Here is a 17,079-nt window from a genome sequence, read left to right as displayed (position 1 = left end):
ACGCCCCGAGAGCGTTAGCGGTGACGCCGCGTTAGAGACGTCATAGGGCGTCAGCGAGCCTGACGAAACCCCTCTGCGCCGCGTTAAAAATGGCCTTATTAAGATGTTTCATTTCCTAGTTAAAACATAAACCACTACCAGTATTGCCCACCCGTTGAAGTTTGAACGCTGTTTCCACCGACCATAATGCCGGCAGCTAACATCCTGAAGTTCGAAACGGAAGAAGCCACCGCAGATGCTTTAACTCATTACATTATATCTCTATCTGCTAAATCCATCGCCGATCACGGTTCATTCTCCGTCGTGCTCTCCGGCGGTACTTTATTCGATACTCTCAGGTTACTAATTAAACCTAATTCTCAAATAACTTATGTATTACTAACAACCTTGATCTAAAAACTTAGATCATATGTAATTGATATTGATCGTGTATGATATGTTTATGATTTATGACAGAAAGTTAGTAGAGCCTCCGTATGTAAGCTCAGTTGACTGGTCAAAATGGTTGATTTTCTTCCTTGATGAACGAGTTGTGCCATTGGATCATGTTGATTCGAATTACAAGCTTGCTTATGATGGATTTCTCAGTAAGGTAATTATATGATCATATGCTAATTTTTGCTAAATTAAAACAGTGGCTGATTAGTGATGTTTGGATCTGCAAGTAATCTGTTTTGAGTGTCTCATTGTAATAACTTCACCTAACACTACTTTAGTTATGAAATAAGTGATCTTTACACCATTGGTACACCAGGTTGTCCCTCATCACCTAACACTACTTTAGTTTTTGTGAAAGTTTGATCCTTTTTTGTGGTTCTGTTTTATTAAATTTTTACTTAATGATTTAAAATTTCAGTCATCAAATTGAAATTACTTCACGTAACACCACATTAGTTATCTTTACACCATTGGTACACAAAGTTATCCCTCATATTACAAATATCTTGTTAGGTGCCGATTCCCAAATCGAACATTTATCCCATCAAGGAAGGATTATCAGCCGAGGAAGCAGCAGACGAATACGAGCAGCGCCTAAAAGCATTGGTAGCAAACAATACACTAAAAACATCACCAGTTACAGGGTTTGCTAAATTCGATCTGATGTTAATCGGAATGGGTCCCGACGGACATGTTGCATCTCTCTTCTGCTGGCATTTTCAACGTTTTGAGAAGAAAAGATGGGTGACGTTCATTACAGATTCACCTAAACCGCCACCTCCTAGAATCACGTTTACATTCCCTTTGATCAATTCGGCGGCTGAGATCGCTTTGGTTGTGGTCGGAGAAGAGAAAGCCGATGCAGTGAAGGTTGCGTTGGGCCCACATGCTGATTATGGGTACCCGTTACCTGTGCAGAAGGTTTCACCCGAAGGAAATCTTACATGGTTTTTGGACAATGGGGCTACTTCACTGCTCAAGAGTAACTTGTAGAGGTACACGAAGCTATCTTTGCTTATTTATTAGGCAACACAAACTAAAAATTTTCTCTTAAAACTAACTCATCTTATCAAATCGCATTTGGGTATGCTAAATTTGTATTGAAGATTTTGTGAGAGGAGAGTTAGGAGTATATTAAGTTAGGTAACTGAAAGTTATGTAGCTTCTTTTGTTGTATGGTATCAAACTTTGTTGTTGTATGCTTAAGTTTATGTAGTGTTTCAAGATTTGTAAACGTTGTTCGGTTCTAATAAGATGATTTGGTTTCCTTGCAAGTTTGGCACTATCAATTATTAGGCTGTGATTTATCAAGCTGTGGCCTTTGGGTTGTGTTTGGTTGCATTTCTTGATGGACCAAACAATTTGTTAAAATCCTGCCAAGAATTAATCAAATTCAATAGTAAAATAACCCTTACAAACCTCTCAATCTGCTACCACTGATCACCTGTAATCAATCATAGCTAATTACTAATCTTTAGAGAAAAATGAAAACGTAAGATGGTATATTTTAAGATACAAGGGTCCTAACTTAGACTACAAAGACAGAAATAAACCGAATTCTTGGTAGGTTTTTAGAAATTGTTAGGACGTTTATCGCCCAATCATTTTTTTTGATAGTAACTAACTCCAGCTCTTCACTTGGGCGGCATTGCGTAATCATTAGGAATAGATTGAACTCCATCAGACCCGCTAGAACCATTGAATTCATGCTCAACCTCAATATGCGAACTTGAAAACTGTAGATTCTAGTGAAGAAGAAGACACACACTTCAACAGAACAAAAATTGTTGCAACTAATTAATCATTGTAAATTATGTAATGATAATATTATGCATATTTTTTTTTCAGCATGTAACCTTTCATTTTCCGTTAGGTTTCTAAGAAAAAGACTATCAATTTATTTTCAAACTATAGCTTGAAGGAGAGTTATTATGAAGTTTAATTATGTTTTCAATTCAGATTTCAGACACGTCCTTGTTACTTATACCTCATGGGTCCTTGTTACTTATACCTCATGGGTATATAACTATATATATTGCTCTACAAGATACTTATAGAGTATTTAGCTTCTAAGAAACTACGGTACAACAACAACAAAACCCAATATCACATCTATCGAATAGAGAGAGGGATGATTTCACTCTCTATTTGAGAGTGAAACACACTCAAAAACTACAGTACAATTTACTATAATCATTAAGGATGTGAAAGTCTCATCTTCCAATCACCTAAGTAGGGTATGTAGTGTTTGAGATTGCTACATTTAGATTGTTAAGTGTTTTAAATTTTGCATATTTACAACTTGTCGTGAGGTTGTAGCTTTTGTGTATTTATGGGCCAAGTTTGGGCTGTTATTTTTTTTCCTTTTATTAAGTGATGTTTTCATTTGACTCTTAATAGGAATGGGTGTTTGTTTCATGTATCCTAGAAACATACCAATTTGCAAATTAATTGACAAAGAAATATCAATTTTACTTAGTGAATAAAGAGTTGTATAGGAATAGATCATTAAGTGAAAAGTAAATAGCCCCATCTCACCCGATACCACTCAAACCAAGCTTTGGTAGTGAATTCTTAAGTCATAGGATATTGACTAACGAACCATTGTATTCAATTGATTTTATCTGCGCGTCCTAACTGGGTTATCTTCTAGTCATTTATGATCCTTTCTATGAAAGGTTTGAACTCGAGATGTTTTAAGGATATATCATAAAGTGAACTACTAAGTCATCTTGTAATGGTTCGTTCAAAATGCACTTTGAAAATCATTTGTGACATGCAAACTTATTAAAAAATGTATGCGCAAATATACTTCCTTTTTACAATTTAAACAGATGTAAATTCTTAATTTTGATCTTAACGTAAATGCATATTGGTTCATTCATATATTTCAAAGAACTACATTCTCTGAAGAATGGTAATTAGTACAATTGTTCGTTAGGAACACTTTTTGTCCTTTAATGCTATGTATAGATTAAATTGAAAAGAAGTAATGGTTACAGATCACACGTATTTTCAGGTATGTATGTAAGTCTCTATATAAATAAGGGCACATAGAGTATGCACAATTTGTATAACTCCATTGAATGTTCTTAGAAAGAAAATAAAAATGGCGCCACCAAGTATTCAAAAATTTGAATCTGAAGAACAAGTAGCCATCGCTCTCGCTATTTACATATTTCATCTCTCTGCCAAATTCATATCCGAAAAAGGTTCATTCTCTGTTGTGTTATCCGGTGGCAGCTTAATCGACACACTTAGGTAACTATCAAAAATATTAATTACTTATTAATGTTATGTTACATGTTTGGTCTGATGAATTTGAGATTCTTTTGACAGAAAGTTAACTGAGCCTCCGTATGTTAACTCCATAGAATGGTCGAAATGGTCAATCTACTTTATCGATGAACGAGTCGTTCCTCATAATCATCCTGATTCAAATTACAAACTTTCGTATGACGGATTTTTCAGTAAGGTAATTTTAGTTTTTTTTTGCCATTACTTTATTGAGGCCCATCCGTATACGCCTACTAGTCATATGCTACATTTATCTTGTTACCAAAAATTTGATTATAGTTCAAAAATGGTGTTAGGTGCCAATACCCGAATCTAACATCTACGCCATCCAAGAAGGGCTATCGCCAGAGGAAGCAGCGGATGAATACGAGCAACGTCTCAAAAATTTAGTATCAAACAAAACACTCATAACATCAACGACAACAGGGTTTGCAAAGTTTGATCTAATATTAGTCGGAATCGGTCCAGAAGGGCACATTGCGTCGCTCTTTTGTTGGAACTTTCAACGGTTTGAGAAGACAAAGTGGGTAACATATATAACGAATTCACCTAAACCGCCACCTCAGAGGATTACTTTCACCTTACCTTTAATCAATTCAGCATCGGAGATCGCGATAGTTGTGACCGGAGAAGATGCAGCCGATGTTGTGAAGGTGGTATTGGGCCCACATGCTGACGTTGTTTACCCTTTGCCTGTGCAAAAGATTGCACCTGAAGGACATCTTGTATGGTTCTTGGATAAGGAGGCTACTTCAAAGCTTAAATAAATTAGTATGACTTGATGGAGAATGGTACAATGTCATTATTGTTTTTAAGTTGGGCAGTTTTTCAAGAATTACAATAAAAATTTATAATAATATATTGTTTTGGGAGTGTTTGGCACACTAGTTTCTAAGTGGTTATCTATAAACTTATTTTTCTATAAGCTTTTAATTCTGATTATTTATTTAAAAATAAGCTCTAGAGAAAAAGCTGAAATAGTTTTGAAAATAAGCTAAGAGCTTATAAAATTAGAAATTATATAAGACTAGCTGTTATAAAATTACATACCATTTGTTTGATTGTTCTTTTATGCATAATCAACAATTTAAGTCACAAAAAGTTTTTTTTTTTTTTTTGAAAGCCAAACTGACACTCACATAATACTAACACGAATATATACATCATCATGATTGTTTTTTTAGATTATTTGAAGCGAAGAAAACAAAAAGGAGTAGGAAAGCACTTGTCTTAGTCAGAGCTTATTGGTCTTAATCTGTCATGGTTAACGAATCTTGGTTACATATGAGTATATATGACCCAACTATATACAAGTTAGGCCTTTTCAAAATCAGCATATTAAACACCCAAATTTTGATTAAATCCGGTACTAAAATAAAAGGTAGGACAAGAGGCACGATTATATCAAGTTAATTTTCTCATTAACCAACATATTAACTAAACTGTTGATCACATACGCATAAAAACTAGCCTAAAGACGTGCCAAACATTAAAAGGAGATCACCATTAAAAGATAATTGTTAGGATATAAAAGGGGTTATCACTAAAATGCCCAATTTTTCTGCCCTTTTTGACTCGGAACCCATAAAAGAAAAAAGTTGACAATTTGTCCGCGCAAGGTGCCTGTTTTGCGACCTTGATTCCCGGTGGATGCAAGGACGCAAGGTGCCTCTTGCTCCCGCCTGATGTCATATCCATGTTTTCTTTCAGACATTTTATCAGGCACCTTACATGCATAACTTTTTGAAGTCAACTACTTAATATGCTATAACAAAATATGGTTGAACATGATATACATAAATCTAATGCGGAGTAATACAAACCATAAAAATTACTGTATAAGACTTTAATCCTGGAAATACGTACATGTACATTTATTTACATACATTACATATAGTAATTAAAAAGGAAAAGCATATAAACAATATTACTATTGAACCAAATATAATAATCTTGGCACAAATGTACTCACTTGCGACTATTAAGTTAAAGTATATCAATATATCTATTTTTTGCGACTTATCTTGCTCCTGCCTGATTATCAAATCAATCACCTTTCAAGTTATGTCGCAAAAAACCGTATCATGTAAGATGCACGTAAGGTGTTTGATGAAATGTCTGAAGGAAAACATTGTTCATGGTATCAGGCAGGAGCAAGATGCACCTTGTTTCCTTACGTCCCCGGGAAGCAAGGTTGCAAAAGGCACCTTGCGTCCTTGCGTCCCCGGGAAGCAAGGTCGCAAGAGGCACCTTGCGTCCTTGCATCCACCGGAAAGCAAGGTCGCAAACAGGCACCTAGCGGGCAAATTGTCAACTTTTTTTTTTCTATGGGTTCTGAGTTAAAAAGTGGAGGAAAAATGTTCATTTTAGTGAATCCCGATATAAAATGAACATATTTTGTAGAATAGATTTAAGCTTTTCGTCAAAGCCCATCAGGGTATTGGCCCATTAAAGGTGGGTCAGTCCACTAACAAAACCTTATTCCCCCTAATTTTCTTTAATCTTGGAAATCAAATGGTTACACCTTTACCCTTTGTAAATTATACATTCGAACGAACATTTTTGTCATATAATTCAAACCATTTTCAAGAATGCGACTATCATAAACATATTATTCTTTTAAGCATCAATATATATCTTTATCTTTATTTAAATAGAATACGGAGTATCTTTTTGAAGTAAACAACATTTATTTATCAAATCTATTATATCGTTACCAATATATATATATATATATATATATATATATATATATATATATATATATATATATATATATATATATATATATATATATATATATAATCTTATATATAATCTTAGTTATTGGATTATACTAGTAATGTTTTATGTTTTATTACTTGCAAATCATCATATGATAACAATCAAGAAGCTTAATTAAGGATTAAGATGTTTAGAAATTTGATGATTTGCATAAAGCCACAAACCAATAAACCATATAAAATTACCTCTTATTTTGCAGAAGAATTGAAGAATTGATTAGTTTCAATCTTCATGTAACATTTTGCATTGGCATATGCTCGTCATTAAGAACAAGTTTTTTCCATTTTGTTATCAGGTATTGATAATTTATTTAGAAACTTAATAGACACTATACGTATTGACATTAATTATCATATATAGTTGTAAATTGTACATGTAACTAGTCATCTAACAAATTGTTTGTATAATAATAATAATTGTATCTTATTTGAGTACCACAAGTCTTCAGCCTAATACCATTAGTGTACGTGCTGAATAATACCTGAGCACGCTGCGCTGAGCAGATGAGGTGGTCCTTTCGAACCGATACATTGTTATCAGGTACTCAATTAAGCTTTTTGAAGATATCCACCATTAATGATCGCGTTCAAAGGGCATATTAACGTAAAATTTAGATAATCGGTTTTTTAGTGATCGAATGCCATCACATGGATGAGTTTCTACATTAGTCATTGTCAAGTCTCCATCGTTGGGCCTTCTTTAAAGGTTAGCCCAAATTTCGAAAATGAAATTTTTGAATGTATTAAGAAACATTATGGTGTAGTAATATACGAAGTATACAAATACAACTACTCTACCTGGTTTTAAGATCGATAAGGGTAAACCCAAGTACTAGAGATTAGAGATGGATTACACATGTACAAGTTTTATGTATAATTTCTTTAAAAAAAAAAAAAAAGTTTTATGTATAATATATGATTCCGGCCTTAACCATTATGTCTTAGGGTGTGTTTGTTTACATCTTAATTGAATGACTTAGTGAATGCTGAACCATTCAACATTCAGCACTGACCTCTGAATGACATATGATGGTAAATAGTTCAGTATTCTGTGTTGAACCATTCAGAGTTAAAAAATTCTCTTAACCATTGAGTACCTATAATATTCTTCTCAAATCATATCTAGAAGTACCTAAGTTTTCTATAAGTTTTCTATTCTCAAGTATATTGAATTTTTTTTTATTGTAACCGGCTACAAAGATCATAGTCATCAACCACCGGCTGTCATTGGTGGTGGTAGGGTTTTACACTTACTGGTGTAAATAAGTTTGGCCACTGGACGCTAAGTACCATGATCATGACACCTCCTCCAGGCTTCAATCAAGTTTGAAGGAAAAAAAGGGTCAACAGTTGGCCATATTTAACCATAATTTAGCCCGGTGGGCTCAAGCTCTGTGGCAAACCACTTGGTCGAATTTATTATTTCAATGATTTACTAGTTGGTACACTACAATCTCATCTTTAGCCTTACAGTACTACAAAGAAGACAGATAGTAGAAACCAATGATAATGTGGTAAATTCAAATAGTTTGTGTGGATTACATGTAGTTGGTCAATAAGAATTCGGGTCTGTTAGACTAACATAAAATCGATGAGGACAGATCGACCCATATCAACCTTTTTTTTTTTGTTTTTTCTACTGTCTTCATGTGGAATAAATATTAAAGTTTAACATACAATTGAATGAATTGTACACTAGTTGAACATTAGTTTCGTGATATACATTCAATGTGTGTGCACTTTCAAGTAGAGCTTAAAATGAGTTTGTTTTATCAAGCACTCCTAATTATAACATCAGTGTCGCATCATCACCAGTTGCCCACAGTACTTCACCTAAAAACACTCTGTCACAACTTACCTACAGGCATTCTATTCGGAACTAGTAACTATTATTGTGATCACCACCAATACTTGCCCGCCACTAGAGGGGTGCCTATGGTGTAGCTCATGGTGGGGATGAGAACGAGCGTGGAAAAATATGTGAATGGACGGAATTGCCCTAGAAAAATGATATACATTCCTGATTTTAAAACTTAGATATATGGTTTACATTATGTGTACAAAAGAATAAGAGGAGTACATTAATAAATATTGATATATTCATATTTATTATATGTGTATTAATATTTTTTTCTGAACGGCAGTATCGGCATCATTCAGAGGGGACTTAGCCACCTACGCGATCATATGCCACCCACACACACGTTAGGAGGAAACTCTTCACATCCCATCGCCGCATTAGGTACCTGGTGTGCTTTAGATTAAACCAAGTGGCTTATGACATACACCTTTTTCACCACAACAGAACCCTTGAGAACCCCCACCCCCTTTCAGGATTCGAACCCTCGCCTATAATTTCAAGGACGTGGGCCCGGGATCAACATAGGGAGTTGTACCACTCAGGCAATTCCTCGGTGGTTATATGTGTATGAATATATGTTTCATTATCATATATATATATATATATATATATATATATATATATATATATATATATATATATATATGTTAGAATTAGTTGTAGTGTTTTGATTTAGTTGAATGTGATTGATTAGTTTTAGTTAGGATTGTTTATTGATTAGTTGAATTGTTGTTGTAAGTGAGGGGATGTTTTATAGAATATGAAGACTTAGTGTTAGTGTTTAGAAAGGAATGGTTTTTATTTCTTGAAATTTTGTTGTGTTTTTTGTACATCTAATTTGAAAGACATCAAGCCTATTTATAGGCTTCAATGGAGGCTTCTAGCATTTTCTTGATATTTTTGACTATCTAAACATCTACAAACTTCTAGCTATTATCTTCTTAAATATCTACTAATAAATATCTTACTCACTAATTAATTCTAGAATTATCTAGAAATACATTAACTTTTAACACTCCTCCTTAATGTATTTCGATGTTACTCCGAGCATGTTGCGTAGGAACTCGAACTTTGGTCTTAGAAGTGCTTTGGTGAATATGTCTGCAATTTGCTCTTCAGTTTTGCAGTATTTTAATTCAATCTCTTTCTTAGCGGTGACTTCTCGTAAGAAGTGATATTTGATATCAATGTGTTTTGTTCTACCATGAAACATAGGATTCTTTGCTATTGCAATTGCAGACTTGTTGTCGCAGAATATTTGAGTAGCTTCGTCTTGTTTTTCGCCCATGTCTTCAAGTATTCTTCTTAGCCATTTAGCTTGATTAGCCGAGTTTGCGGCTGCGACATACTCGGCTTCAGCTGATGATTGTGCCACCGTTTCTTGTTTCTTTGATGTCCATGAGAATACACCAGATCCTAGTGTGAATGTGTATCCTGAAGTACTTCTCATGTCATCTACTGATCCGGCCCAATCACTATCAGTGTATCCATGAAGCTTCGAGTCTATAGTGGGATTGTACCATATTCCATAGTCCATGGTACCTTGCAAGTATCTTAAAATTCTTTTAGAAACTCCGTAATGTATTTGAGTAGGGTTTTTCATGTACCTGGATAATAGACTCGTTGCGTACATAATATCTGGTCTTGTTGCTGTCAGATAAAGTAGACTTCCGATGAGACTTCTGAATCTTGAAGCGTCTGTTTTCTCCGATCCATCTTCTTGTCTCATCTTCTCATTGGCAACTAGTGGCGTCGCGACAGTTTTACAACCGTATAGTTTAAACTTTTTCAGGAGATTTTCTGTGTATTTCCTTTGGCATATGAAGATGCCTTCCTTTTCTTGACTGATTTCGATGCCAAGAAAATAGCGCATCAAACCAAGGTCGCTCATCTCGAACGTTTTCATCATGTCTTCCTTAAACTCTTGTATCATTCTCTCATTGTTTCCCGTATATATAAGATCATCAACATACAAGGAAATAATGAGAGTGTCAGAGTTACCTTGGGTTTTGATATAGAGTGTGGGCTCACTTTGACTCCTCCTGAATCCTGTACTTGTGAAGTAGCTGTCAATGCGGCTATACCAAGCACGTGGTGCTTGTTTAAGTCCATATAGAGCTTTCTTTAGCTTCAGGACTTGGTCTTCTTTTCCTTTCTGAATGAACCCTTGTGGTTGCTCGACGTATATTTCTTCTTCGAGAAATCCATTTAGAAAGGCTGATTTTACATCTAGTTGGTGAATCTTCCACCTTCGTTGAGCTGCTAATGCCACAAGTGATCTTATAGTGTCTAGTCGAGCTACTTGTGCAAAAGTTTTGTTGTAGTCGACTCCTTGTTGTTGTGAGTAGCCTTTAGCTACTAGCCTTGCTTTGTGTTTTTGTATAGAACCGTCAGGGTTGAGCTTTGTTTTGTAAACCCATTTAACTCCAATGATTTCTTTATTTTCTGGAGGATCAACTAACTCCCATGTGTTGTTTTTCTCAATCATTCTTATTTCTTCATTCATAGCAGCCACCCACTTTTCATCTTTCGATGCAACTTCATAGCTTTCAGGTTCTATAGTTGTGAAGTTGCAAGTCTCGTACACCTCTGCTAACTTTTTAACTCTTTCAGGTGTTGACTCTGGACTTGATTCGTCTTGCGTTAATGGTAATGTTGCCGACGGAGAAGTTGGCGTAGTAGGGCTCGTTTCTCCAGTAATTTCATGACTAGGATCCTCCGTTTGTAGTGGTTGTTGAGCTGGAGTTTCTATAGATATCCTCGGCAAATATGTTTGCTTTTCAACTTTATCTTTCTCCCAGTTCCAAGAAGTGTCTTCGTCAAGCTCCACGTCTCGGCTAATCACGATGTTATTAGTCTTCAAGTTGTAGACTCGGTAACCTTTTGATTGTGTACTATAGCCCAAGAATATTCCCTTCTCTGATTTTTCTTGGAGTTTGTGACGTTTCTCCTTTGGAATATGAATGTAGCAGATAGATCCAAATACTCGTAAATGTTTTGCCGACGGTTTCCTTCCACTCCATGCCTCAATAGGAGTCTTGTTTTCGACGGCTTTCGTGGGACATCGATTTAGTATATATACAGCTGTGTATACAGCTTCGGCCCAGAAACTGTTTGGAAGGCCTTTTTCGTGTATCATTGTTTTGACCATTTCCATTACAGTTCTGTTTTTGCGTTCAGAGACGCCATTTTGTTCAGGGGCGTAACCAACAGTGAGTTGGCGTTTAACACCTTCATCTTCACAGAATTTATTAAATTGTGTAGAGGTGTATTCTTTTCCTCTATCACTTCTTAGTGTTTTTATATAATGGCCACTAGTCTTTTCTACGTAATTCTTGAACTTCTTGAATATAGTAAATACTTCAGATTTTTCACGCATGAAGTACACCCACGTCATTCTAGAATAGTCATCGATAAAGAGAATAAAGTACCTGTTTTGGTTAAGAGACGGGGTCCTCATTGGTCCACAAATGTCGGTGTGCACCAGCTCCAGTATACCTTTCGCTCTCCAAGCTTTGTCACGAGGAAAAGGTTTTCGATGTTGCTTGCCCATCATACAGCTTTCACACGTGTCAGTGATTTCTTCTATGTTAGGCAAGTCTCTCATCATATTCTTTTGTTGGAGGATTTTTAGTGCGTGAAAGTTAAAGTGGCCAAATCTTCGATGCCATAGCCATGATTCTTCAACTTGAACTTTCATGGCCGTGTCTCTGATATACTGCCATCGAAGCGGAAAGTTGCGGTTCTCCATTGGCACTTCGGCTATTAATTTATAGTTATTTTTCTTGTCACGAATAACGCATGATTTGTCTTCGAAGAGTAAAGAGTATCCGTGCTCCATCATTTGTCCAACACTTAGCAAGTTACTTGCTAGGCTTGGTACTAGAAGAACGTCATTGATAGATCGAGTGACGTTATTAGTTTGAACAGTAATAGTACCTTTGCCTTTAGTATCAACAAGCGCTCCATTCCCTAGTTTGACGCGAGACTTTACGGAGGTGTTGATACTATCAAATAACTTTTCATCTCCTGTCATGTGGTTGCTGCACCCACTGTCGATCAACCAAGTATCGTCCCTTTGTTTATTTGCGACATGACAGTCATAGAATAGCTGATTTTTGTTCTCCGGAATATCTTCACTTTCTTCCGTGAAGTTAGCTCGATGATTTTGTTTTAAACGGCAATCTTTTTCTATATGCCCAAATCTTTTGCAGTTATTGCATTGTGGTTTCCCTTTGTGTAAACAATCTTTCTCCAAGTGGTTTGTCCTTTTGCAAATACCACATGGAGGGTAGTTTTTTCTTCTCTGATCAAACCCGGTTCTGGGTTTTTCTCCTCCTCTCGACTTTTCTTCGAGATTTCTTTTCCCCTCATTATTAGATTTCTGAGACCTTATTTTGAGTTTAGACTGAAAGGCACTTTCTAGTGAGTTTTCACTACGCCGACTCAGTCTAGCCTCATATGCTTCAAGAGAGCCAATTAATTCCGTTACTGACAGAGTCTCGATGTCTTTTGACTCTTCAATAGCGGTGATGACATGATCGTATTTTTCTGTCATACTGATAAGTATTTTTTCAACAATCCTTTTATCAGTTATAGAATCGCCATAAGCTCTCATTTGATTTACTATTTCTTTAATTCTTGAATAGTAATCTTTTACGGTCTCAGTCTCTTTCATATATAAATTTTCAAAATCTCGTCGTAGAGTTAGTAATTTGACAGATCTCACCTTGGCATTTCCTTGAAATTCTTCTTGAAGGATTTTCCACGCCTCTTTGGCTGTCGTAGCTCCCATGATTCTTGGAAAGATAGACGGTGTCAAGGCTTGTTGAATATAGCCTAGAGCAGCAGCATTTCTTACAACATTTTTGTTGTATTTTTCTTGTTCTTCTGCGGACAGAGTTTTGACGTCTTTTGGAGTTGTAAACCCGACTTCGACAATATCCCACAAGCTTTGTGCTTGGAAATATGTCTTCATTCGGATACTCCAAAAATCATAGTTATCACCATCAAAGATGGGGACGGGAATATTGTACGCACCGACGGTAGTCATGGTGTATTCGAACGAATGCCCAAAATGGCTCTTGATACCACTTGTTAGAATTAGTTGTAGTGTTTTGATTTAGTTGAATGTGATTGATTAGTTTTAGTTAGGATTGTTTATTGATTAGTTGAATTGTTGTTGTAAGTGAGGGGATGTTTTATAGAATATGAAGACTTAGTGTTAGTGTTTAGAAAGGAATGGTTTTTATTTCTTGAAATTTTGTTGTGTTTTTTGTACATCTAATTTGAAAGACATCAAGCCTATTTATAGGCTTCAATGGAGGCTTCTAGCATTTTCTTGATATTTTTGACTATCTAAACATCTACAAACTTCTAGCTATTATCTTCTTAAATATCTACTAATAAATATCTTACTCACTAATTAATTCTAGAATTATCTAGAAATACATTAACTTTTAACAATATATATATATATATATATATATATATATATATATATATATATATATATATATATATATATAGAAAGAGAATAGAAGTGACACCAGAATCATACTTTCCCTAATAATCTGAAACTAAGCATACACATAAATTTCTAAATTCTGGTTCTTAATTAGAAGATCAGAGTGATGTCAAACAACAGCAGCAAAGCCTGCATAGATGTAGCAGCAGCTGCAGCTAATTCTGAGAAACTTTGTTACATCCACTGCAACTTTTGCAATATTGTTCTTGCTGTACGCGCTGATCTCTTTTCCCTCCTCTATCTATACTTGTATGCCTGTTTTTGTTTCTTAACACCTATGGATTAATTAACAATATGGCACCTAATTAATTAGCGAGAAGAAGTATCCAATATTGTTTGTGATATTTAATTTACTTGTACGTTATGAATGTAGTCAATAGGTCTTAGGCGACATTGCTTAAGGCGTTTCATGTATCTTTATATTGCTCCTGCAGACAGAAGAAGTATATATATAAGGACTTGTTGCATGTACTAGAAGAATAAGTAAAAAGACAACCAATTGTAATATTTCATGGAGATCAAGTTTTTAAATTCATCCACCCCTCACAATTTTATATTTAATATATGTACTATAAACAAAGGGTTCTTCCAAATCCCACAAATTGATCTTGTAAATACATGAGTGTAGAAGTATTATCGATCGAGCGGAACCAAGAAACTAGGGTTTTGTGCCTATATACTAAGAAATTTATTTTGAACTAAACTCTTCTAACATATGATTTCATATTTAAGAGTAGTTATATGATCAGATCTTCATATACTAGACTATCAACTATATATGAATTCCTAAATTTTTGTAAATATAGCTTCTTGATATTATATCTTAGAATGGTGGTGTATGATTAATATTAATGTTAAGTTGAAAACCTAATTTTCTCTTTTAATCAATATTAAGTACTACTCCGTATTAAGTATCAACTACAACATATGATGGCTATTGTATTGTATTTGATCATAATATATGTGATCTCATGATGATATATGTAATGTAATTTTGAGTGTGGTGTGCAGGTGAGTGTACCATGCAACAGCTTGTTTGATACAGTGACAGTTAGATGTGGAAACTGCACAAATATGTGGCCTGTGAATGTAGGCATGGCTGCTGCTTTTCATCAATCACTCTCTTCTGCTGCTGCTGCTGCTGGTGGTGGTTCAACTTCTTCCTTTCATGATGTTAATGCATCTTCTTCTCATCATCAGGTAATAACTTTCTTTTTTAAAAGCTAGGTTTGGAATCATTGACGGGGATAGAAACCACCCACCCGATCATTTTTCACGCACACACGCGCTTTCGGACGGAAACCCAAACATCATATCAGGACCAGATCCATCAATCCATATGGGCATGTGGATCAGGCCAAAATCCTGAATGTGGATCGGTAAAACCTCCCATTGAGACTTTTTAAGAGACGGGAATCGAACTCTCGACCTCAACCCTCCTAATACTCAAGGTAATAGGGTGTACCACTCGGCCACGAAGGCGGGTACATCATAATCACAACTTTGGCCTCATAATTATTACATAAAATCAACTTAATAATCATTTTCAAGATGCATACATCTTGATTTAGTGTTTTCTTTACTCCAATATACTTACTTTGTGATCATTTTATAATGGTACATGATATTACGATTGATGATTAGTACTTGAGCCAAATGATTTAAATAATCACTGGTTGTGCTCTTGTGATTTCAGCAACGACTGAACCATATTGCCCCAAATCAATATAGGCTTGATCTGGGAATTTTACCAGACTGCAACGGGCCGATGACCATGAGACCACACCCTCCTTCAGTTACCAATGCGCAAGAAATCAACAATCGTCGTTAGTTTATTTCTTGCTTTTCATTCTTTTAATAATATGTATATATTTTAAAAATATTTTAATTATTTGCAATTATCTTTCAATGTTATTGTTTAATTGTTTTCAGCTCCAGAGAAGAGGCAACGAGTTCCATCTTTGTATAATCGGTTCATAAAGTAAACATCAATACCTATTCCCCTTGATCTATGCTATTTTTCATTTGGACAACAATATTTAATATAAGCTTCTTATGTAGATAATTAAGAAAATTAATGCATTCATTCATAATATTACAATATAAGCATATTACAGTACAAAGATGATAATCTTAGAATAAATGATGATTATATACTTCAATGAAACTGTAAAGTTTTCAGAGCCAAAACAGTTGCATTTTCTGTCTGTGATCAAATAAAGGAACTAATTGATGTTGAAGATAAATAATATATATGAATATAAATGTAGAGAGGAAATTCAGAGGATCAAAGCTAATAATCCAAATATCACTCATAAGGAAGCTTTTAGCACTGCTGCTAAAAATGTAAGTCATCCTGATCCCATTTTAGAAATTTATTACACTTTATCAAGTTGATCATTAATCTATCTTATCTTTTGGCATATGATTATATATAATTTTGATATGTATAAAGTGGGCACATTTCCCTCATATTAACTTTGGGCTGATGCTGGAGAACAACCACCACCAAACTAATAACCTTGAAAAGGTACCAATTTTTTAGGCTTTAATTTTTAAAATGATGAATATATTTGGAAATGTTACTGATCTTTCCTTCCTTATATTTGTAACAGAATCAAGGGTTGGGTTTTCCAGCGAATGATAAAGCTTGATTTGGATGATAAGTATCTGCGCAACTAGTATCGTTTCTTTGACATATATAATAACAAGCCTTATCTATATGTATGTTATATGTTATAATATCATGTAGAATTTTCTTAATGTTGGTGCGAGTCATGTAGAAGTTTCTTAATGTTGGTGTGAATCTGAGAGGCTATGGAAATTTTATTTTTATATAGATTAATTATCAGCTATATATAGCTTTTAATATATGCTGACATCAAACTTTAGATCATCTTGAAAAAGCTAGCTAGCTAGCTTAACTGCATTTAGATATATACACTTAACTAATTAAAATTTTGTAAATGAGGTAAGATGTAAACACTTATACCTCTACTATAGATATTCTTGAATAAAGACCTTCAGGTTTTTTTTTCTTTTCTTTTTTTGAATCAATAAGGTTGAAGTAAACTAGTGAATGGTACGTACGTGCACGTTCATTGGTCATGTCAAGCACTTTGTTTCCATTTTTGTAGAAGTGAAGTTTCCGTTAAAGGTAGTTGGTACTTGAA

General features: G+C 34.8%; 3 protein-coding genes across 3 annotated transcripts; all 3 read left to right on the top strand.

The window, feature by feature from the left end:
- Positions 1–143: 143 nt before the first annotated feature.
- LOC139890553 (probable 6-phosphogluconolactonase 4, chloroplastic) lies at positions 144–1,695 on the top strand. The gene is made up of 3 exons (XM_071873427.1): positions 144–338; positions 457–592; positions 952–1,695. The coding sequence occupies exons 1-3, from the start codon at positions 187–189 to the stop codon at positions 1,429–1,431; spliced, it is 768 nt and encodes a 255-aa protein (XP_071729528.1). The 5' UTR covers positions 144–186; the 3' UTR covers positions 1,432–1,695.
- Positions 1,696–3,547: 1,852 nt separating this feature from the next.
- LOC139890552 (probable 6-phosphogluconolactonase 4, chloroplastic) lies at positions 3,548–4,562 on the top strand. Its single transcript, XM_071873426.1, has 3 exons — positions 3,548–3,699; positions 3,778–3,913; positions 4,032–4,562. The coding sequence occupies exons 1-3, from the start codon at positions 3,548–3,550 to the stop codon at positions 4,500–4,502; spliced, it is 759 nt and encodes a 252-aa protein (XP_071729527.1). The 3' UTR covers positions 4,503–4,562.
- Positions 4,563–14,012: 9,450 nt separating this feature from the next.
- On the top strand, positions 14,013–16,560 carry LOC139887591 (axial regulator YABBY 5-like). Its single transcript, XM_071870666.1, has 7 exons — positions 14,013–14,117; positions 14,918–15,043; positions 15,603–15,732; positions 15,839–15,887; positions 16,177–16,252; positions 16,362–16,436; positions 16,522–16,560. The coding sequence occupies exons 1-7, from the start codon at positions 14,013–14,015 to the stop codon at positions 16,558–16,560; spliced, it is 600 nt and encodes a 199-aa protein (XP_071726767.1).
- The last annotated feature ends 519 nt before the right edge of the window (positions 16,561–17,079 follow it).

The sequence above is a fragment of the Rutidosis leptorrhynchoides genome, chromosome 2 (genome assembly GCF_046630445.1).
Source record: "Rutidosis leptorrhynchoides isolate AG116_Rl617_1_P2 chromosome 2, CSIRO_AGI_Rlap_v1, whole genome shotgun sequence".
NCBI classification, from domain to species: Eukaryota; Viridiplantae; Streptophyta; class Magnoliopsida; order Asterales; family Asteraceae; genus Rutidosis; species Rutidosis leptorrhynchoides.
This window is presented reverse-complemented; position numbering and strand designations above follow the sequence as displayed.

Excerpts from the sequence above, each read along its gene's own strand:
- LOC139890553 (XM_071873427.1), top strand. The coding sequence starts at position 187 with ATGCCGGCAGCTAACATCCTGAAGTTCGAAACGGAAGAAGCCACCGCA. Across the intron at positions 339-456 it reads ACTTTATTCGATACTCTCAG|AAAGTTAGTAGAGCCTCCGT; the intron begins GTTACTAATTAA and ends GATTTATGACAG. Across the intron at positions 593-951 it reads ATGATGGATTTCTCAGTAAG|GTGCCGATTCCCAAATCGAA; the intron begins GTAATTATATGA and ends ATATCTTGTTAG.
- LOC139890552 (XM_071873426.1), top strand. The coding sequence starts at position 3,548 with ATGGCGCCACCAAGTATTCAAAAATTTGAATCTGAAGAACAAGTAGCC. Across the intron at positions 3,700-3,777 it reads AGCTTAATCGACACACTTAG|AAAGTTAACTGAGCCTCCGT; the intron begins GTAACTATCAAA and ends TTCTTTTGACAG. Across the intron at positions 3,914-4,031 it reads ATGACGGATTTTTCAGTAAG|GTGCCAATACCCGAATCTAA; the intron begins GTAATTTTAGTT and ends AAATGGTGTTAG.
- LOC139887591 (XM_071870666.1), top strand. The coding sequence starts at position 14,013 with ATGTCAAACAACAGCAGCAAAGCCTGCATAGATGTAGCAGCAGCTGCA. Across the intron at positions 16,253-16,361 it reads TTAGCACTGCTGCTAAAAAT|TGGGCACATTTCCCTCATAT; the intron begins GTAAGTCATCCT and ends ATATGTATAAAG. Across the intron at positions 16,437-16,521 it reads AAACTAATAACCTTGAAAAG|AATCAAGGGTTGGGTTTTCC; the intron begins GTACCAATTTTT and ends TATTTGTAACAG.